This window comes from Ovis canadensis, chromosome 13 (genome assembly GCF_042477335.2).
Source record: "Ovis canadensis isolate MfBH-ARS-UI-01 breed Bighorn chromosome 13, ARS-UI_OviCan_v2, whole genome shotgun sequence".
NCBI classification, from domain to species: Eukaryota; Metazoa; Chordata; class Mammalia; order Artiodactyla; family Bovidae; genus Ovis; species Ovis canadensis.
Genome location: NC_091257.1, coordinates 16,658,813 through 16,682,547, shown reverse-complemented (window position 1 = coordinate 16,682,547; position 23,735 = coordinate 16,658,813). Strand labels below are relative to the sequence as shown.

The following is a 23,735-nucleotide window of genomic DNA, read 5'->3' as shown; positions in this document are numbered from 1 at the left end:
TTACCTGGGCAGTGATCATGTGCCAGGCACAGAAATCCTATAAGAAAGGTACTTTTTAATTCCCATTTTCAGTTGAGCAAACTGAGGCTTCGAGAGGTTAGCAACTTGTCTAAGGTCACAGGGGTACTCAATGTGAGTGCTGGAGGCAGTGCCAGGGCAACAGAAAGGCAGATGGTAATGAGTGTGACTGACGATGTTTAATCTCCATAACTTTCCCAGCACTGGCCTGGATGAGAAACAAGGATGATGAAAAGGAGAGAACCCTGCCTCTGTAGCAGTTGGCTTCAATCTGGGCACCACAGATTAGTCCTAAAAATAGCTCCAAATGTGTCCAAGGAAGCATTTTTTCCTGTGATTTACTTATCTCTCCAAAACGTGTGACTTTAATCTTTCTGTTAAAAGAAGCTGGGCTCAGGCAGGACAAATGACCCATCTGGCAGAGGCATAAGGAAGGATTAGCTCTTTGATTTGGCTTTGTCTATCAAGGTCTAAAATTCTTTTCCAGACTTAATTTACATTCTATTCTCTGCAAGTAATTTAGAGGCAACCGCTAGCATTTTTATTCTCCCACTCACGAGTCTAACTCTTAGAAAGAAAAATAAAACACAACAAAAACATGTTGTGCCAAGGTAAGGACAGCAGAAGTGCTAAACAGAGGCTGTGATATTGCTTTGTGGGTTTTGGAAAAAAAAATATGCAGGTAACCTTTTAAAAGGAATAGCCAAATGCTTGCAAATATCTTTCAAGGCTGGAAGCACAGAGAAATCTCTACAAATTATGCTTTGGAAGACAGATGGCCGAAGAATCCTCACAGCATTATCACACAGTTGAGCTGGGCAAACTGGACAATATGTCTGCCAGCTAGCATGGCCACCAGCCTCACTTTTTTGAGTCAAATGCCAATTGGGAAGGATCTGGCACTCACATGTTTGGATGTCACTGGGATTAGGCAGTTGAAAATCCATTCATCATCATTCAACCCCTGCTCTTACTGTAATGATACCAGAGCATGTTGGAAAGTTACTGGTCCAACGGCTTAGCACCTCCTAAAACCATTTCCAAGCAGAGCCCTCAGAATTAATTTCCTTGGCTCATATTGGTTCTCAGTGCTGTGACTGTGATGTGTGTTCTGCTAGACCAGCTAGGAGAAGGTAAGTGCAGATGGTTCAGTATCCCAGGGCTCACCAAAATCTATTTGCCTGATTTCAGAAATAATCTATTAAATGCTCCCTTTTTAATTATCTTTTCTCAGGCACAAACTTTTCTGTTTGCCAACTAGCTGTGTTTTTAGGTAGTATGTGAACTTTGCTGGCTTCTTCATCTATTTTACCCATTTCTTTCCATTCCTGGAGTTACTATACTCTATGAATGTCCTCACACATTATTATTTTATCTTAGGTTGGAAAGTGTCATGCATTCTTAATCTATCTTGATGGCAAAAACTGCTCTCTCTCTCTCTCTTTAGTCACTCAGTCATGTCCGACTCTTCTGACCCCAGGGACTGTAGCCCACTAGGCTCCCCTGTCCATGGGATTCTCCAGACAAGAATACTGGAGCAGGTTGTCATTTCCTTCTCTCTATAACCATAACTATATAAAAATATAAGCCTAAGATACCAATGATAATATCCACTAAACGGATATGCGTTCTGCAGATCAACCTCATGACCCAGCTCTCATGGCTTCTGTGGCCCTGTTTGTAGTTCTACTTGCATTCAGCTGAACTTATTAATGTGGTTTGTATGAAAGTTCTTAATAATAAATAACACCTCGCTTTGAATTAGCACTTTCCCTTTTTCAAAGTATTCTCACATCTGCAATTTCTTTTCATCTCACTGTTCTACTTGGTAGGTAAGACAGCATTTTATTATTTAACAGGACAGATAAACTTTGACTGAGTGAGATTAAACAGTTCTTTTAAGTTGACATGATTAGATAAGAACAAAATCCAGATTAAAACTCCACATTCTTAAAGATGGGTTTGGAGTGGTTTTTTTTCCCACTAAATTTATATAAGGGCTGATTGATCATTTAAAGCTAGAGGTACACAGAGGGTAGTCTATCACATTTTATTAGTGCACCGTCACATTGCTCTATCAGAGGAGACCCTTCACAATGAATCTCAGTCATGTTCAACTCTTTGCAACCCCATGGACTGTAGCCTGCCGTGCTCCTCCGTCCACGGGATTCTTCAGGCAAGAATACTGGAGTGGGTAGCTGTTCCCATCTCCAGGGGATCTTCCTGACTCAGGGGTCGAGCCTGGGTCTCCTGCATTGCAGGCAAATTTTACCATCTGAGCCACCAGGGAAGCCCACTGACAATAACACAAAGGAAACCAAAATGTTCTAGATCCTCTACCAGGACGTCATGTTCCTTGGTTAAGATGGACATTGGTTTTGCCCAGGACTGAGATGATGATGCATTATTAATGGCTGCCTACTCTCTTCATTCTCACTTCCTATATTACTCTATTTGTGCTATCTGGGATCACATCTCAAATAAACTCTTTCGATTCTTTTCCCAGAATCAGCTTCTGGAAGAATCTAAACAAAGAGAAGTAGCAACATGAATAAGAAGCATTTTAGGGTCCTTTTCTACATTTAAGGTAGAGTGTTAGGTGAGAGTTTGATTTTTTACAAACATCCTCATTTGTCTTCTTAAAACAGTGCTATCCCTACTCTGCAGGTCATTTTGCTTCTGTAACTGGAGTCCTACAGATGGCACTGGTTCAGAGAGACAGGCCTCCTACCATCTCTACAATGAATGAATGAAATTATTGGTCAGTCTCAGCTTTCTGACATTAATTCACCCTTTGCCATGGCATATATTTCAGCTTTTTTGTGAAGCATTAGGGTAGATAGTACGCAGCTCACTTCATCTGGCTTCCTTGTGGTCATCATATATTTTCCATGGAGTTGATTCCCTTTGCATTCAATTTCCTTCCCACTTATTTGGTATAAAATCAACTATCAGCCAAACTCAGCTCTGGCACACTTTGGGGCCAAGTGCCTGTGGCTTCAAGGCCTTTCTACAGCACAGTGTGACTGCTAAGCTGTTTCTTCTAACTGAGTCATTGGCCTCCATCCCTACCCCTGCTGAGAAGGGAAAAGATGTAATACTGACTGCTGATGCTTTTTTGAGATGGGAGCACTAGAGATCTAGAGGAAAACAGCCATTATCTGCTTTGTCCCAATAGTTCTCACATGCAATGGCAACATATCTTGGGAAGGCATAATCTGATGAGGGAAAGAGGTTTTTAAAAAGACTTGGCAGACTGGGCTGGAATACACTACCAATTCCCTTCCCCACCTTTTAAAACTTGCATTTGTTTTTGTCTTTTATCATATAAACAACCAGACTGGTTGTTTTCTGAACAGAGGCCATTTCAGCTGTGAATGAACCCAGTTGTGGCTTTCTGGCTAGAGTTGTGATTCTTAGCAGACACTGAGGTTACTGAGAGAAAAAGACCAGGACTCCTGGACCAGGCATTTGCCTTCCTCAAGCCCACTTCCTGCCTCCTGGGAAACAAGGAAATGCAATCAGAAAAGGAAATCCAAGGAAGTTACCAAGTGAACTAACAAACAATGGACTCATAATGGCTCTCTAGAAAAAAACATTTTTTTTCATTTTTGCCAATCTCAAATATTTCAGAGAAGTCTATGAACAGACGAAACACAGAGTTAAGAGGAGCTTGGAATACTCACAGAAGCTAATGTCATTCTTCTATGACCTTCCACAGAGGCTAGAAAGTCAATAGGTGGGATTTAAAGGGGATCATAATCAGTAAAATATTAGAGTGGCTTTTCAGCAGCTTTCTCAGCATAGGAACTTAATTAAGGCATGAAAAGAACTGGCTTTGTCACACAGCTTTTATCTGTCTTTGTCTTTTGGGAAGAAAAACTATCTTATTTGAGTTCATTTCTGCTCTTTTATTTCTTGTAGTGCTGCACAGATCATCCATATAAAAATATTTAAGTGAATGCCACCTTGATGGTGAGACAGATCATTAGGCCAGTCAATATCTCCTCCAGAAAATGGTTTTAAACTGAGCATCTTGAATCTCCTGGGGTTTGGCAGAAGTGCCTTCCGAGGAAGGTATGGAGCAGAAGAGGAAACAAGAGTAGGGCAGCTGTCTTCAGCAGCAATGCATGATCCCCAATTCAACCAAACAGTGCTTCTACTGGTTGGAAAAACCGAAAGGTGTTTTTACACATTGACCAATGAGTGAGCCATTATTAGAAGAAACAGACACAAATGAAAGTATGCTGTGTCAATGGCGATCTGAGAACTACTGCTATGGATGCAAATTACTAACTTCTAAACAGGTGACACTGCCTTTTCTGAGCAAGTCCTAACAGAGGGCTCCACGTGGAGTCCAGAGTAGTGCAGAGAAGTCCGCACTGGGACACAGAAAATACAGTTTTACTCTCAACATTGTTACTTCCTTAGCTGCCTCTTCTACCACCTGTGAGATGGGGCTAAAAGGATAAGTTGCTTGTAGACAAGAGATCCTGTAATTTTGAGGCTTCGAGCCAGGACTTCAGGAGTGATAACAGCTAAGACCTTAGTGACAGGTGAGAAAGGATGAGCCGTGAGCACAGCCCTTCATTTATTTTTTTTCCTCTCAGTGTTCAGCTACACTGACCTTACCCATCTTTCACTTTAGATTCTGTTAAGGCCATTTGGAGAAAAGTGTTTGCCTTAGTTTAGGTTCTTCTAAAAGTAGGCTTTGAGATAAGAATTTGAGTGCAATAGTGGCAGATAACCTAGGAATTAACAGTTAAGGGGAGTGGGGAAATAAGAAGGGAAGAAAAGGCAGCTAATAAAGGGAATTTTATAAAGTAGGTTACAGTTGTTGGTAACTGGGTTTCAAACCTACTTGAGAGCTTTGGAGGATACAGAGAATACTTATTCAACTGTCCCACACAGTGGGCAAGGAAGAGAGGTACTACTTCCCGAGGGAAATTTACTCCTGGGGATATGAAGTCCTGGACACTTGGAGGCTGGCTGTAGTTGGGCTGAGAGAAAGACCTGGAGAGTTGCAGAAGATGCTGCGGACTAAAATGGAACCGTGAATGCCAAGGGATATGGGATGAGCACTGATGTTTACTAGTGTTGGTATCATCCCATTTTACAGATGAGGAACCTGAAGTTCAACAAGACAAGTCCATAACACAACACCAGCTTCTTTTTTAAATTGTGGCATGTTTTACTTCTTGAGGATAAATAATACAGATTTATAAAAATAATCATCATTTTGATAACTTCTACCTAGTAAAAAAAAATGGTGCTGAGAAAATAATGATTTTTAAAATTCTAGCAGGAAAATTAAGTGATAAAGTAAATAGTAAGATTCCAGTATAAATCCTTATACTTTAAAATATAATTATAATTTAACTTTAATACAAATATAGATAAAATATTTATTGAGTCAGAAATGAACATTTCTGCACAGAAATGACTTGCCATGTTTTTTCAGGTTTCATCATCAAATGAGTCTAATTTATTATTAATTGCAATAAGTTAAATAAGCCTGTTAGCCAAGACACAGCAGCATTCTGGAAAGTCTTGCCCAGTGCACTGAATCTCACTTTCAGGCCCATAAATGGGTTGAAATTATTTGGCATAAATACTAATTCTTATTTTTTCATTAGTTCAGACCAACAAGAGTTCAATGGGCAACAGTTAAGATATGCAACCTTCTTATCATTAGCAACTTATTTAATTCTTCCAGTAAATCTCTCAGAATATTTTCAAAGATGAGCAAACTAGGGGGTGGAAACGGTCAAAGGTTTTAATGGCTTCTTAAGGTATCATAATAGGTGGATAAACAGTGATGATAAGTTGTTGATTTCTGACCAGTTTTAGTGAGACCAGCTGTTCTATCTGCCTGGTGAGTAGTCTTTTTTCCAGGTAGCACACCCAGGCTGAATTTCAGGGAACCACCTCTCTCCCACTCTCAGTCCAAGTAGTTTAGGTATCTGACTCTTTACTGGCTCTAGGGGGAGTCATGTGACCAGTGTTTGTCCAATTGGTATACTCCATCCTCCAGGCCACAGGGGTCCTAGTTCAGGAGTGGTCCTGGGTGGCTGTTAAGCCATGCTCTGGTTTCTGGGATTTTGATGGAACTATGCATAAGAGGAGTTTCTACATACTGAGACTGGCGGGCCTGGAGCTGCTGGTGGCTATCTTGCCAGGGGAGTTTGCCCAAGAATTACAGTCAGTACAGAGAACATCACTGGGAGATGAAAGATGGGTCTTGAGGACATCATTTGAGTCCCTGGATATAGTTATGCTGCAAGTCATTAACACACTTGCTTTTTGCCTTTATGCACTAATTATAAGCATATATGTTTATATGCATTAATTTCTTTCTGTGCTTCAGTTTCAGTTAAGTTTGTCATTTTTCAGCTAAAGGAGTTCCATCTAATACTGCAGTCGGCAAGACTCCCAAACCCAGTGCCCAATATAGCACACTCTGAGTGCTTCTTGCTGCTGATGATAATGACACAATATAGTTCACTTGCAGGAGTTTCTTAAAATGATATGGAAAATACAATGAGGTTTTTTCTAAGTGTAGGTGGATTTGGAACAAAAATGCTTTCTATATCTGAACTTCTATTTGCTTGGTTTAAAACAAAATAGCTCTGCTATTATTCATTTTGAGTTCACCTATTAAGCTATTAACTCACAGTATATTAATAATTTAATTGCAACAAAGCAGGGAAGCTTTCATATGCCACACCTGGTAAAAATTTAAGGGAAAGAACATGTTGAAAAAGAAAATTACCTTGAAACATTTGCTAATGTTATAATCTACTATATTAATTCAACTGCTTAACAAATACTTACGAACAACTGTTTTTCACAGAAGAATAAAAGTATGAGCAAATTAAACTGTTTTCTTTTGGTTTGGCAGCTTAAACAGTATTTGGTCTTCTTTCACAGACATAACTGCTGAATCTAGAGGTCTGTAGTTTGTTACCTAAGGTACCAGTACAAATATTTCATTTTTCATATGAATTTTACTCACTGCCTTCCTTTTAAAGAATTTAAGTGATAAAAAAATTAACAGTTTAAGAAACATTAGTCTTCAAACTTACATTCATGACCGTTCACTAGAGGCAGGGGTCATTGTGTAGCCCTATGTTAAGCATAGTTAGGCCTTAAGTACAAACAACATGGTAAGGAAGAAACATTTGCTGACTTGGAGTCACATGAATTTTTTAGTGGGTGATTTTAAATTGTAGAAATTAATCTAACTCCCTTGAGAACAGTAGCTTCTGCAACAAGATTCCAACTCTGTGCAACCCAAACACATGAACGTTTGGCCTTAGACAGCACAGAAACCTTCCAATTATTTATAACCAGTGCATAGCCACAGAGACCAAAACTCCAGCGTGGGATGTGGATGACACACTGATGACAGCAGCACAGAGCATCACCAGTGCTCAGCTCTTCCAGGTTTTCACTTCATGCTTCCAGGTGCTGTGCCATCAGTCAGCTTACATATGCTCAGTCTTAGCCATTAGGCTTTTAGCTACATTCAAAGTTTTCCACTTAAATAAAAATTACCCTCTATGTTGAAATTACATAAAATGCACATAATACTAAACCTTAGCATATGTCAAGTTTGTGTGTTGCCTATTTGTTTCACACCTAACTTTAGAATACATTTCTTGATATCAGAGAGTATAAGTGTATTTTTGTTATTATATATGTATATTCTGGCTTCTCAGTTGGTGCTAGTGGTAAAGAACCAACCTGCCAATGCAAGATTCACAGGAGATGTGGGTTCGATCTCTGGGTGGGAAACATCCCCTGGAGGAGGGCATGGCAGCCCACTCCAGTATTCTTGCCTGGAGAATCCCATGGACAGAGGAGCCTGATGGGCTGCAGTCCATAGGGTCACAAAGAGTTGGACCTGACTGAAGCAACTTAGCATGCATGCTTGTATATTCTGTATGTATCTTACTCCCATCATTTTATATCAAATAAAGGCAAATATGGAAGTGGTTTTTTTTCAGATTAATGAGACTGAGTTTGGGGGTCATTTTAATTAATGCTTGAACACATTTGAAGAACTAGGCAAAATGTGAAGTACAACAGAAAAAAATATAATATTAAATTTCACTACTTATTCTCTTAGGTGTTTATTGATTAAAATGGAAACTTACATTACCATATGTAAAATATACAGCCAATGGGAATTTGCTGTATGGCTCAGGAAACTCAAACAGGGGCTCTGTATTAACCTAGAGGGGTGGGATGAGGCAGGAGATGGGAGGGAGGTTCAAAAGGGAGGAGATATATGTATAACTGTGGCTGATTCATGTTGAGGTTTGACAGAAAACAGCAAAATTCTGTGAAGTAACCATCCATCAATATAAAATAAATTAATTAACAAAAGATATTAGCTCACTGACTGAAAATTAAAAACTGCTTTTTTGAAGAGTATCTTGGTATGAGATCTTAAGTAAGTCATTTGATCTCGAAGACTTGGTTTCCTTCTTTGCAAAATGATAATGTATATTCTGAAAGTCACATAATAAATGAAAGCTAATTTCCTTGCATATCAATCAGTGAAGCCATACAATAAATACTTTATTAAAATGTACTTTGTTGGACATATAAAGGAGTTCCTAAAAATACGTTAAAAGTCAAACATCAAATAATATGAACTGCAAAGTCAAATAAAACTTTGAAAAAATTTTGGAAAAAATATCTCAAAGTCTTGGGTACTAAAAAATTGAGGTCTAATCCAACTATTTCTTATTACTACAAACACATATTTCAAAATTGTTATCCTTTTGACAATGTTACATCAGTTGCTAGAAAAACAAAACAATCTTCTCTAATCTTTGTTGTTCACATAAACAGAGCCAAAGCAGCAAACAAAGTGACTTGGTGTGAGACATTACAAGTTCATCTTCCTATTGAAGTTTTGGGATTGAGAAACGAATACCGTGGTTATGAAAAATAATTTATCGTCTGTATTTTAGAAAAGTGTGTTTACCACTCTGTAAAGCATAAATTTTCATTTAGATCAAAAGACTCTTCTATTAATATATTAAATTTTCCTTTCCTACTTGAAAAAAAAAATCACATCAAGGCTGACATGGAGACTCACAATCAATTACCATATTAAGGTGTAGAAAAAACAAAGTTGTGGAAAAATAAATTAAATTGCTATTTTATTTCCTAAATTTTATTTATTTATTTACTGGTTTTGTTTCATGAGATCTTAATTCCCTGACCAGAGATTGAACACAAACCCCCTGCAGTGGAAGCATGGAGTCTTAACCACTGGACCACCAGGTAAGTCCCCAGAGTTGCTGTATTAAATATACCTGAACTATATATGTCTGCATGATTATATAATTTATATCTAGTATGGCTGTAAAACGGGACTAAACACTGTTGCATCTGCAAGAGTCTAATCTTAATTTCCATTAGAATCAAAATTGGTTTCTCCCGGATGACAGAGTTTTACAACAACCTATCAGAATATTTTCCTTTGTATCCTCTACTTTGTCTGAGTCACATATGGGGGTGTCACACATTAGATGAAGTATGGACCATCAGCAGCGTGGTGTGAGGGGATGAAAAAAGGGCACAGTTTAGATTCTGAAGTGCCTCATTGGTTTCACAAAAGCTTTTTGTTTTCCTGGTGTCATGGGCTGTTTTTAGAAGTCTTGTCGGACTTGTTAAAACACTGTTAGTTATTTTTGGTGAAGTTTGGATTTCAGAAGGGAACTGTCAAGCTATCCATGAGAAATTTCTGAGGAGTCTCTGGTTTAATGATAGGGAGAACTCCCAACTCTATGGCATCAGGGAAGAAAGAGCACCAGATCTGAGGAGGCTGGAGGGCTGGCCTGGCAACACCAGCATGTGCTGTTGGGCCAGTCGTTTCCTTCGACGTCAGCAACGGTAAGAATGATGCTACAACAAAGGCAAAGTGCCTGACAAAGAGACTTAGACTAGGATGAAAATATGTAAAGCAATAAAACTAAGAACTAAAGTAAATCATCTCTAAATTCTCAACTAATAACATGTAGAATAGAATTCATAATAAGATATTACTTTGATATTAATGAATACTTCCATTTCTCATTTACAGGACTAGTTCCAGAAAAAAGGCAATATGCTAAAATAACTTTTAAATTTACTTTTATGATAACTATTCTTATTAATGACCATAAGCTTGCCAGAGCTGACTGTTACTTATGAATTGCTTGCATATTAACAGGCAATCTATTTCTTTTTAATAATTATTTAATTTCACTTTATTTTCTTTACTCCTTATGGAATATTGTCCAAGTTGGACAATATCTAGGAAATTTACAGTAACATCAGTAATATACTGTTTTTCTCAGTGAAGGAATTTCAATCCAGATGAGACTTGGTCACTAGTGATAAAGGGAGAACTGATGATCCAGTTCAGAGACAATGATGCCATATATTAATACAATTAGAAACTCCTTGAAACTGAATTTTCATGATCTTATTTTTACAAATCTTTTCTCCAGAATCAAAGATATAAATATCTCAATAACTTTCAGGCAATTTAGTTCATCTATCTGATACCAGTTTTTTCCCCTTACAAACACTAATTTTTTTAAGCACAGAGGGACAAAGTTTAAAATATTGTTTCAAGTGGAAAAATTCAATAGTGTAAGCTAGAATAAGATAAGGTTCTAATGGATTGAATATTCTCTTCAGTTTTAGTGATTTAGAAATATCTGTGGATCATGTCACAGAACTAGAAACAGAACCAAAAGGGCAATCTTTAAGACAGTGAGTACCTGTCTGAAGAAAGATGCATCCAGTCATGGGGAAAATTTAAAACAAAACAAATGATTAGACATTTAAAAAACAATGTTGCATGCACGCTAAGTCACTTCAGTCGTGTCTGACTCTTTGCGAACCCATAGACAGTTGCCCACCAGGTTCCTCTGTCCAGGGGATTCTCCAGGTAAAAATACCAGAGTTGGCTGCCATGCCTTCCTCCAGGGGATCTTCCCAGCCCAGGGATTGAACCCGCATCTCTTAAGTCTCCTGCATTGGCAGGTGGGTTCTTCACCATGAGCACCGACTGGGAAGTCCCCCAAATAATGTTACATACACATCATCACAAACATCACATAGCGATGGTGATGGCTTTGTCGCTCAGTCGTGGCCGACTCTTTGGGACGCCATGGACTGTATTCTACCAGGCTCCTCTGTCCATGGGATTTCCCATGCAGGAATACTGGAGCAGGTTGCCATTTCCCTCTCTAGGGGATCTTCCCAAGTCAGGGATCAAACCCAGGTCTCCTGTAGTGCAGGCAGATTCTTTACCAAATGAGCCACCAGATAAACATCACATACCAAACTTAAAAAAAAAAACCAAAAACCCTAAATGACCCTTGATGTCCGTGACTATGAAGAGTGGCCCACTCACAGTTAGAACTCGAGCCTCATTCTGTTGTGGGAAAAAGTGAACTGACCCGAACTGACCTTTTTTGGCGAGGCTGTTGTTAGGTTCATACTTCTCAATCAACACTTGGACTTGCTCTTGCTTTAAAGGTGGGTAAAGTATTTCATTTAGCCGGGGATCTCGCTGCTTGAGGTTGATAAAATCCATCATCTGATCAACTGTAAGGTATGGTTTGCTTTTGGCACCACTAAAAACAGTTAAACACCAGGAAATTAGCAGGTTTTTCTGTCAAGTCTCATGCATATATTTGCATTTAGCAGTGCTGTAGAAATAATCGCCTGCCATACCTGGCAAGAGCATGGTATACTGGAATTCCTATCTTGCCCTAAACACATTGCGTTGCTCCATCACAACCGCTGTATCTCTGTGGGATGCAAACACTTTGCAATGACTGCCACCAAATCCCAAGGCCCTTGAACTATACCAGATACAAAAGAAAACCACAGCAGGGAGCATGCGTTCTGTGTGAAGGTGCTGCGCTCTCAAGGCAACACAGGTTATGGGTTGCTGTTTTGATTATGATGCTAAACTGGTTTAGTCATCAATTTCTCATATTCTGCTTAATCAACCTAAAGATTTATTTATTACCCATTACTAAAAAGAACCAATATGATTGGGCACATTCTCCTTTTCATTAAAATTATGCTTTAGCAAGAGTCTATAACTCTGCAGTGTCGTGTGATTCAAACTTCCCATTTCAACCCTGTGACACCCAAAGACAAGTTCAGTGGCACAGATGTTGCAGATGTTCTATCAATAACTGATGGCAATGAACTCAGCAAAGTACTGTGCTTGATTTCCATATGAAAAAAATCTTTATTTAGCTTATCAATTTTGGATTGGTCTGTCAGCATGTAGATTTCACTATATCAAGAAGGTTAAATTGCTACTTCCCCATATTTGCCTTGGTGTTTTGATTTGTTTCTTAAAAAAAAAATCATTTACAAAAAGTAATGTCTGTATAATTTCTAATATAAAAGCAAATACTTTTCAGCCAGGGGGTGGTTTTAGTGATCTGAAATTCTCATTTCACTGATGCAATGCAGAGAAACATGATGACAGGTTCCCGGTTCAGCATTCTTTCTACAACATGAGTCTATCTCTGCAAAGACTCTTGCCTACATGCCGCTCAGTTCTAGCCATAGTCTTCAAACTATGCAGAGACCCCCGAGAATATTAAGACAATGACACCCTGCAATAAGTCACAGCAAATTTCACTCATTACAAGCAGTGACTGAACCTCAGAGGTAGGAATGCGTGATTGTCTCCAACAAATGATGCAGAAACACTGCTGTTACTCATTGTACAAAGAATTTAAGACATCTCCCTCTACCACTTTGCTACAGCCACACTGAGTACCACTGAGTACCACTGTAAGCAGGAACAAATGGGTTAAAATGTATTCTCTTACAATTCGGAAAAGATGTTATCAATTTCAGGTCGAGGACAAAGGTTGTTCAGGAAAACTCTGTACACTTCAGGAGTGAAATCTTCTTGAGGTATCGAATCATTCTGGGGAATAAAATAAGAGGGTCAGTAAATGGTCTTTTTCTTCATTATCTTTCCTCCCTGTTTTGTCTCTCTTTCCTCCTTCCCTCTTTCTTTTCTTTTAAGAGCTCAGGGTAAGCATTCAAAAAGCATCTATGGGGCTAGCATTACAGGGACACTAGTTTTTGAGGTATCAAAAGCTCATTTTCTGTTTTCTCATTATATTGTAAGCTTAAGAGTTTTCTCCTTCTGAAGGGATGTTAAGGCAATTTCTAAAGTAAGTTAGACCTAGTGAAACATGATCTGTTCAGCAAGTTTTTTCTTTTAGGTTGCTTTTCCTGGTGACTTTAATCTCATTTTTAATTGTGATAAAATATACAGAACTTAAATATGTCATTTTCCCCACTTTTAAGTGTACAGATCAGTGGCGTGAAGAACATTCACATTGTTTATGCGCTGTTTAGGAGACTTTTGAATGAATGTATTTTTCTTTCAAGAACCTGGAGAAAGATATTTTCAAAATGAAAACATAAGATTCCAATTTTGTGTCTTTTTTTTTTTAAACAGTGTTCTTTCTTTCTTAAGTAAACTGATAAGTTGCAACACAGTTTTCATAAGTAGGACACCAGTCATTATTTGTCACTGATTCCTTTCAGTTCTACTGTTTAGAAAGCAAGTCACTGATATAAAAACTGACTTCTGTGACTTAACTTTCTGTTTAGTGCGGCTGCCATGGAAACTGGAAGCATGTATTCCAGCATTTGTTAACAGGAAGGACACTCTTCATGCCGCTTTTCCTATTTTGGGTATGTGTTTATGTGATTATTTTTATTTTTAAGCCCTTAAAGAAAACATCCTTCCTTTTACCATATTCATGTTTTTGTAAATATACTTTTATAGAAGTATCTAAAAAATATTGTCTGAGACCACACTGCTTGCTAACAGATAAGAAAACAGCTCGCCACTTGGCAAACAGCAGGAGTCCTATATTTGAGAAATGAACACATAAAATAACATTTTCTTTATTAAATTGATTTATAGAGCAGGAAAAAAATCTGTTTTGCAAAATAGCATTTTGAGACAATCAAACAATTCATATCATTTATATATAGCAAGAAGCATTAAATGGTTAAGCTCAGTTACCTGAACACTAACTTTGAAATCATGAGTACAAGGAGCCAGTTCCAAGAAGGAAATTCCAACATATTGTTTCATGATGTTTTGCCACTCATAAAATGGGGAAAATTTTAACCTATGAACAGGTTTCCAAAATTCCATTTAATTTATAAAGTGAGAGAAATCCTTTTGAATGTATACTTTTTTAATTGCCACACTCTCTGAGTCTCTTATAAGTAGCTTTGAAAATAGCCAACAATGAGCATTGCTATCATATTCTCTGGCTCAGAGATACAGGGAAGAGAGATTTAAAAACAAATCTCAAGGAAATACTCAGTGCCTCGTTTGGCCAACTCAAGCATCAGGCTTTACTGGAGTTGATGAACCCCAAATTTGTTCTCTTATACTCCCCACTGTTTAGTTACTATTTAGAGCTCACTCAACTTCCCTTCCTCCTGATCTCACTAAAAGCATACAAGCAGATTTTGTCTAAGGTATCAATCATTGTCTTCCTTTTCTTGCCAACTTCCTTTATTTTTCTTCCTTCTTGTCTTAGCTTAAAACCTCTTCCTCCTACACCAGGTTTTAATTTCCAGTCTGTGCTACTATCACACCATGCTTGTCTCCTGTTTCAGTTCTTATTTAACTGTTTTGCGCCTCCAATTGTACAGTTTTCTGTGTTACTTGCTAACCTGCAGACTGACACAAACTAGGACCTGTGTGTTGCTTGTTAACTGCTCAATCTCTGTAACATATAGCAGGTCCACAGTAAATATTTACCAAATGAATGAATGTAATTTTTGAAAAAGGTGGAAGTTGATAGCAAATATGCTTCCCATAAGAGATCAGATTCAATTAAAAAGAGTCCATACACATCATTTCATAAAATGACATGCTTTACTAAAACTCTATTTTTCTATTTACTATCTAAAAATTAGAACTTCTTATTAGAGGGGACACATTGATGAAATAATCTGAATAAACACAGTATTACTTTTATTGCCAGTCAGATGTTAGCACCTAGAAACAGGGAAATGTTTCAATGCAGTTTCATTTTCTCTTTTGCCCAACTTGACTGATGAGGATACCCTTTGGGGTCAGCGGGTGAAAATGAGGGGAAAACATTTTGGAGAAATAAGTTGAAATGAGCATGGCTGAAAGCTAAAGTGAAAGAATATGGAGGAGATATTGAGGGAAAAGCTATGGTCAGTTAACAGTTCCTTACATTTTAAATAAGGCTGGAGTGTGCAAAGATCATTCACATTTTTTATTTTCCTGGATCTCATGGTTTGGTAAAGTGGATAGAACTGACTCATTGTGCCAAGTTTGAGCAGGACGAAATCCAAGGACGATGCTCAAGAGCATACCAAAACGTCAAATACTCTTCTGTGAACACTTCTTAACCAACCAGGTAGAGATGATACATTCTTGCTCTGTGTGTCTGCAGTCCACCTTCATATCCCTTCTCTATAGAATCCACTACACAGTTTTCCTGTAGTTGTTATATTTCTGATCATCGACTAGACGGTGTGTTTTTGCACAAAGTGCACTATCTTATTTAATTCCTTTGTGTCTCCAGAATAATGCCTGGCAGATAATATACACCTAATGAATATTTGTTGAATTCACTCAGGATATGGCACCGGACCTTAGATCTGTCTTGTGGTCCAGGACTTCGTTTACCTCATCATGCCTCCAAGACAAAACAGATTATCAATGATTATTTGTTGCCATTACTATCAAACTTTATTGGAGGAAGGATTAAGAAGGCCAATACAGTCTGAATCAGGCCCATTTATTCCAGAAACTACAAAGTATTTTCATTAAAAATGAAGTTCCTTCAATTCTATGGCTGAATACAAAGAATCTACCTTCAGTACAACTTGAAGGTAGTACTGGTGGTGTTTACATTTCCAGATTCCAAAAACAGGTTATGAAATATCTACATGCCAAATTAAAAATAACAAAATGAAGTAAGCCAGACAAAGACAAATATTATATCATTTATATGTAGAATCTTAACAAATGATACAAATGAACTTACATACAAAACAGAAATAAACCTGGAGGCATAGAAAACAAGCTTATGGTCACCAAAGGAGAAGGCAAGGAGGGGTAAACTAGGAGCTTGGGATTAATAGACACACACTTCTGTGTGTAAAATAGATAACCAACAAGGACCTACTGCATAGACAAGGAACTATACTCAATATTTCATGATGATCTATAAGGGAAAAAAAAGAATCCGGAAAAAAATACATGTACATGAAAAAGAGAGAAAGTCATGTATATGCATATAAATAATTCTCAGAGGATAATAAGAATAAATATTCATTGAGCACTTACTATATGCTAAGCATATAGTTCCAGGAGGTTTACCTGAATGCTTTAACTCCTTGTCAGCTTTATGAGGTTGGAATGGTTAGTGATCCCTTTTACAGATACAAACATTAAGGAGATGGGAGTTTACAAAACTTGTCTCTGACATCAAGTTGGTGGGGGCAGGTTTGCTATGTTTTAAATTAAGGTTTCTTGATTCCTCAACTCGTGCTGTAATCCAGAAAACTACATTTCATGCCAGTTTTTGGATATTGTTTGTATTTTCTTATTTATACTCTGTAATAAATAAGTATTTATACTCTGTAATAAATAAGTATTTAGCATTCAGAAGTGTTATTCTAAAACATATTAATTTCATTGGACTCTAATGAATAAGGAGTCCACATGCACATTTTATCTTGCCTAATAAATGAATCATTTTCCAATAAATTCAGTATTTCAACCTGCTTTTAATATTTTTGTTCTAAAGAGATAAAACAAAAGTTATAGCCAGAGAGGACATGAAATAATTACAAGTAAGCTACTGATAATGAACCAAATACTTAATGTGGTTCTAAAATGGAATTGTGTATTAGTGATTTTAAGATTCACAGCTGAATAAGTAACTATATTTCTGATTTACATTCTGGGTATAAGGTATAGGAGAAAGGCAACATATTGCAGTTATTCTGGGAGAAGTTCTTTTGTAAATTTCATTCATACTATTCTTTACTAAAATATATAAATCCAAAATAATCACTTTTTTGGGGGGTAGTATTACATGTATATTGATAGCTATAGTAAAATTTATTATTAAAAAAATACATAGATTTATTCCTATTTTCTTCATTAAAAGGCCAGTGCTATGCAAAGATTATAATGTGACTCCAAATGTCACTGAGCTTTTTTTCAAGTTGAAAAAGCCTTAAATCAAAGGGAATTTGGTGCAAGTAAATTATTTTCTGTTCTCAGAAAGCTTGTGGGCAAAGTAGCAATTTTATGAATATGGAAAGGTCTCAAAGTTCTCACTGAAATATATATTTGGATTATTAATAGAAGACAGTCATTGTTTTACCTCTCTTTTTACATACAGTACTACTTTTTAACAATTAAGGTAACTTTAACAAGCAATTGAAATAGCTAAAGGAGTACCCATTAAGGAGTGTGTTATTTCAATGGATCATGTTGGTCAGGATACAAGTTCAAGCACATTAATTATCCCTAACAATGTGCACAAAGATAATGTTTAAAAAATCACAACAGGATGTCCACAGTATTTCTGGTAATGTATCTATTTACAGAACACAATTAAACCTAGTTGAACAGTTCAGTTCAGTTCAGTCTCTCAGTCGTGTCTGACTCTGTGACACCATGGACTGCAGCACGCCAGGCCTCCCTGTCCATCACCAACTCCCGGAGTTTACCCAAACTCATATCCATTGAGTCGGTGATGCCATCCAACCAATCTCATCCTTTGTCATCCCCTTCTCCTCCCACCTTCAACCTTTCCCAGCATCAGGCTCCTTTCAAATGAGTTTGCACAACCACTGGCTATATGAGGCTCCCTGATATGTACTGTAATTAATACCATCTACCATTTGTGTAACCTTTTCTTCTGTGAAGTGTCTAAAACACCCCTTGTTAGTATACCTTTGGTAATTAGGAGATATTCTCTAGAGCCACTGTTCTGTAGATATGAAATTACAGCAAAGATTCAAAATATATAGCCAGTTCCAGGAAACATGTGTTTCCTCACTCTGAAACTGATTTTGGTTTTTTTTTTAAAAATTTTTTTATTTTTTTTTAATTTTATTTTTACTTTATTTTACTTTACAATACTGTATTGGTTTTGCCATACACTGACATGAATCTACCACGGGTGTATACAAGCTCCCAATCCTGAATCCCCCTCCCACCTCCCACCCCATATAGATCTTTTCACAGCATCTAATTCTACCACTCCTCCAAGTAGAGTATACTTTACTATGAATAATGAGCTTTAAAAACTTTATGATGGAGGTTGATTTTTTTTTAAATCTCCAATTTGTTTTCAGAAAATTGTCATAACATTTAATTTACTAAAGATAAATATCGTTTCAATTTAAACCCAATTCCTGCTATTCGAATCTCATTTTCCTTTAAAAATGTCTCCAGTTGACACTGTTTGAAAATGCAAACCTATAAATAAAAGACACAGTGGATTATAAAGACTCAATTTGTAATTATTGACTGAATTCTCAGAATCCAATTGTTTAGAAAGTTGTAATTTACAGAGAACTGATTGATGGATTTGATTTTCTATTCAGCTTCTTCTATTCCTTTTTTCCCTTAACTAGACTTATAGTAACAAGTTAACATTTTCTATCTCCTCCCCCACCACAAGATGTTAGGTCAAATCAGGTAAAGGTCAAATTGGGAGCAACTTTAGAGGAAACAAATTCTTTGCACCTCTTTCTAAATTCATGTTTCATGCTTTTTTTTCATGCTTAAATACAGTGATTTTTTACAGTTACTTAAACTGGTAAACTTTTTCCAGCCTCAGGGTGCTGCACACAGTTTTCTTTTTCTGGAATGAATTTCTCTTATTCTCAATAGCAATGCTCCATTCCATTTGTTCATGGAGTTTTCCCCCAATTTACATGTGTCAGTTGAAGTTTTTAATTGGCACCCCTAGAGAATGTGTCCTTGAATCTGGGACTGGAATTCATTTTTCTCACTACCATATTCTCAGGGATGGAGGGCCCACAGTAAGAGCTCAAGAGATACTCCTTGAGTCTGAATGGATAAAGAAGATGTGGATAAAAATATAGTGGAATATATGTGGTATATATAGTGGAATACCATGCATCCTTAAAGAAGAATGAAATAATGCTATTTGCAGCAACATGGATAGACTTGGAGAGCGTCATGCTAAGTGAAATAAAACAGACAGAGAAAGAATACTATATAATTTTACTTATATATGGAATATAAAATATGGCACAAATAAATCTACCTATGAAATAGAAACAGATTCAGAGACATAGAAAACAAATTTAGGGTTACCAAAGGGAAAAGGTGAAGTGAGGGGGAAATGGGGGGAGGGGTGGATTAGTGGTTTGGGATTAGCAGATGCTAACTATTATATTAATATACAGGATAAATAAATAACAATGCTCTACTTATAGCATAGGAAAAATCTATATTCATAGTGGAATCATTTTGCTGTAGAGCATAATCAACACACATAAATCAATGATTTTTCAATTAAAAAATAAAAAATACTACAGGTCAAATTTTAAAAAAGAAATATTTGTTGAGCCAAGGACAGCATCTTAACTGTTACAGCTTTCTGGCTCTAAAGCATGAAACAAAAGAGCAATAATAACAAGCTTGATCATTTTCTTTTGCTTATTAAAGTGATGGGGAAATGTTTGGGGAGCCCTTCCATAGTTCTGTCCAGTGTTTGCAGCATCAGCAACTTTTTCCACAGACAGCAAAAAACTGACAGCAAACAGTCACTCTTCTCTTTTCTGTTACCTACAAAAGTCTTTAATATGTTTCTTTTTTTTTTCAAAAATATTCTCAGTAAGAACTGGCCAATGCAACAGCTCTCGACACTTTTCATAACTTATTCACAATTTAAGAATGTTTTCTCAACTTCATTCAGTGCAGCTTCAATGTTGCCAGTATGTTTCAAGAGACTCAGAGGTTCTTCTTTGGGCATTAGTGTTATTTTTGCTTACTTGTTGCTTAGATACCAGGATAAAAATAATTTGTAACAGAAAGGAGTGTTTTGCATAGAGGACAAGAAAAAGGTTTTATGCACTATACCCAGTTACCCCAGAAACAACAGTAAATTGTTTTAGAACCAGGTATGTAGAAATTCATTTAAAGGAAGGCAAATTACTTTTGTTAGGAGGTTAACATATACTAAGTGCCTCAAGGCGAAAAACCAAAAGCATCTCACATCTTTGTCCTCTCATCTATCTGTTACTTAGGTGCAAAGTAGGCAATATCCAAAATGTTTTGATTCTGCACCTTTCCGAGACAAAGCTTTTTAAGCACTGCCCTGCAGTACATAAATAACATTTATTTATAAAAATGTACTGCCATTCTGTTTATTAACTTATCAGTCTTAAAGCTAGACTTTTAAAAGGGGGATAAAATGAAATTAATATTTTAAAATCCTCCTAATCATAATTCTTAATCATCAGTTAATACCTCAAGGAAAATCAAGAAAGGATTTGTTATTAATGAGCAGCTTAAATTCTTGATAATGTTAATATTTTTTTGCCAATACATTTTTGGCGTTAGTTGGTTATTTTTTAAAAAATTTACAAAGAACAAGGGGCTTTCTTATTGAAAATACTGGGATTACAGGATTGAAAAAGATATATAGAGACCCATATATTGTAAATATTAACAAATAAGTCATATCCTTAACTTTAAAAATGTTTGGGTAATATTGGGGCATGATACATTTTAGTATGATTATCCAGAGCTATTAAGCAGTGGTAATTTTAGGAAGGCGTCATGCTCACCCTTGAAGATGGAAGACTACAAGCCTCTAAAGCTGTCTCGACTCGCTTCCGGTCTGCTGAGAACAGGCGGTATATGCTGTGAAGGGAAAGGAGGCCAGGTGAGAGAGCTGCAGATGCCAGCTGCAACACCCTACTCACTCAAACCTCGGCATCCCTCATCTGTAAAGACTTAAAATATAACACTTGCTCCAGTATCAGCATCTGTGCTCTGAAAGATATATGTGTGTGCTTTTCAAAATCAAAGTGTCTAACAGAAAATTAATATTTTGAGACAATGATGACCCGATTAAAACACATTGCATTAAAAATGCTTCTAGTATTAAGCTTTAAAATAAATACCTTAACAATTTTGTTTCCTAGCTGCTACCCACTGCTCTGAAAGTGTACACTGCTAATGTTATTATTAATAAATAACTTTTTATGAGCAGAAGCTCACTGGTAGCTGTCAAAAGTTGAAGGCTTTTGACTGAATACAGGTCTAGTAATGCACACTTTTTGGTCAGTGATTTTGCTTTAAAATATATAACTTAAATAATGGACCGTTTAATAATTTGGATTTATGGGTTCTATTGAAACATTAGGAAATCTATCACCCGGAAACTACCAGCCCCATGAGGAATCTGGTAGAGCTGAGTTATCCTTGTCTCTTTGAGACAGATTTCATTCTTCAGTTTTCCTTCTTGCCCCTGGGCCTGCTTTGTCATGGATGTTCCCTGCCTAACTTCTGTTGACATTTGAGTTTGCAACCCTTTCTTCCAAGGGTAGTGTCATCTTAGAAGAAAGAGGCATCACAGTTGCCTAATTCCCATTCCTAGACTAGATCTGGGTTTCAGGTGTTCTTTTAGGTTTAACAGCACAGGTCTCCCATCCCCTCCACCCCCTTCCTGCTTTGGTGTTCCTTGAAAGTGATGCCACAGGGAAGGAGGAAGCCCAGGAAGCCTCTGTGAGGAAAGCAGCTGCACCGTAGGGCCTGGCGGCCACACAGCTCCAGGCTCCCCTGGACCAGAGCAGAGCCACAGCACAGATTCAGGTCTCTGAGGAAACAGAAATAGAAAATAATGGGAATTGCTCACAAGGCTTACTTTTTGAGAGGAATGCGTCCTTCTGGAGTGACTTGCAGCTTAAGTTTAGTATACCTGTTGGAGAAGCAGAGAACAGTGTCTAATTTTTTAAAAAAAGCTTTTTATTGAAGAATCAAATGCATAGAAAAAGGCGTTTTCATGTGTACAGTTGGCTGAATTTTCACCTATTGTCCAAGTTTCTGCAATTAGCACCCATATCAAGATAGAATCCCAGGAGCCCCTCTCATGCCCCTTCCAGAGTTGGTCCCCCAAGAGCAAACCATTATCCTGCCTTTAAACATTCAGATTAATTTTGCACTTTACAAAATAGAATCACACTCTTTTATGGCTTCTTTCACTCAATATTATGTTTTCGAGATCCATCCATGTATTTGTTTTTCACTGTGAATCTTTCTCTCTCATTGCTGTATGGTATTCCATTGTGTGAATATAAAACTGCACTTATCTCTTTCACTGCTTCTGGGCGTGTAGACAAAGAGAAGGCGCAGGAGAGCTTCAGTTCGGTTCACTTCAGTTCAGTCACTCAGTCATGTCCGACTCTTTGCGACCCCATGAATTATAGCACGCCAGGCCTCCCTGTCCATCACCAACTCCCGGAGTTTACTCAAACTCATGTCCATCGAGTCGGTGATGCCATCCAGCCATCTCATCCTCTGTTGTCCCCTTCTCCTCCTACTCCCAATCCCTCCCAGCATCAGGGTCTTTTCCAATGAGTCAACTCTTTGCATGAGGTGGCCAAAGTATTGGAGTTTCAGCTTTAGCATCAGTCCTTCCAAAGGACACCCAGGACTGACTTCCTTTAGAATGAACTGGTTGGATCTCCTTGCAGTCCAAGGGACTCTCAAGAGTCTTCTCCAACACCACACTTCAAAAGCATCAATTCTTTGGTGCTCAGTTTTCTTCACAGTCCAACTCTCACATCCATACGTGACCACTGGAAAAACCATAGCCTTGACTAGATGGAGCTTTGTTGACAAAGTAATGTCTCTGCTTTTAAATATGCTTACAAACTCTATTGATGAATATATAACTGGGACCACCAACTGCTCATGCACACAGCCATTCCATTCCTAGGTGTAGATGCAACAGAAATGCTTACAGTGTGTTCCCCAAAAAGCATGCTCTAGAATGACCATAGCAGCTATTCATAGGGAGGTGCCTGTTGGAAGTGGACATCTCCAATAGGTATGATGAGCCAACTAGCTGTTTTTCTAGCTGTAATGTGCTATATCTATGTGTCACTTTCCACCAACATTCTGTGTGGCACAGCAGATTTTCCAGAAAGTCTGTTAGAGGAAGAATGGTAAGAAGACACTTGAAACAACAACAAAAAAGCAGAATAAAGGGAGGAGGAGAGGGGAAGGCATGTAGGAAGGGTCCTGAAGGTGACAAAGTAATGAGATGAGAGGATGACACGAAAGAGCATTTGAGTAAACCCATGAAGTCCTGGTTAACCGCAAAAGAAATTCATGGAAGAGTAGGAAAGCAATGTGGACTGGAGTCTTCGGTTTGGAATGATGGGTATGTCTTACAGAAGAGGGAAGACAGAAAGTTACTAAATAAAAATAGAGGACCACCTAGTAATGTTTCCATTTGCGGTTTTGATTTCAAGGCTTTCCAACCTCTTGGACAGCCAGTGTCCAAGCTGATCACAACCAGCTTTCCTACTTGCTCATCTGGCAGAAATCATTATTTTCCTTGGTCAAATAAATTTCAGAAAGACTATGT

The 23,735-nt window shown here is 37.5% G+C and overlaps 1 protein-coding gene across 3 annotated transcripts in view; it reads right to left on the bottom strand.

The window, feature by feature from the left end:
- Positions 1–23,735, bottom strand: part of PLCB1 (phospholipase C beta 1) — an 877,017-nt gene that overhangs the window by 242,267 nt on the left and 611,015 nt on the right. For all 3 annotated transcript variants that reach the window (XM_069546383.1, XM_069546382.1, XM_069546384.1), the window contains 4 exons: positions 22,008–22,061; positions 20,926–21,001; positions 12,891–12,991; positions 11,500–11,666 (listed from right to left, as the gene is read on the bottom strand). In XM_069546383.1, the coding sequence (XP_069402484.1) occupies positions 11,500–11,666; positions 12,891–12,991; positions 20,926–21,001; positions 22,008–22,061 (398 nt within the window). The remainder of the gene's footprint in view (positions 1–11,499; positions 11,667–12,890; positions 12,992–20,925; positions 21,002–22,007; positions 22,062–23,735) is intronic.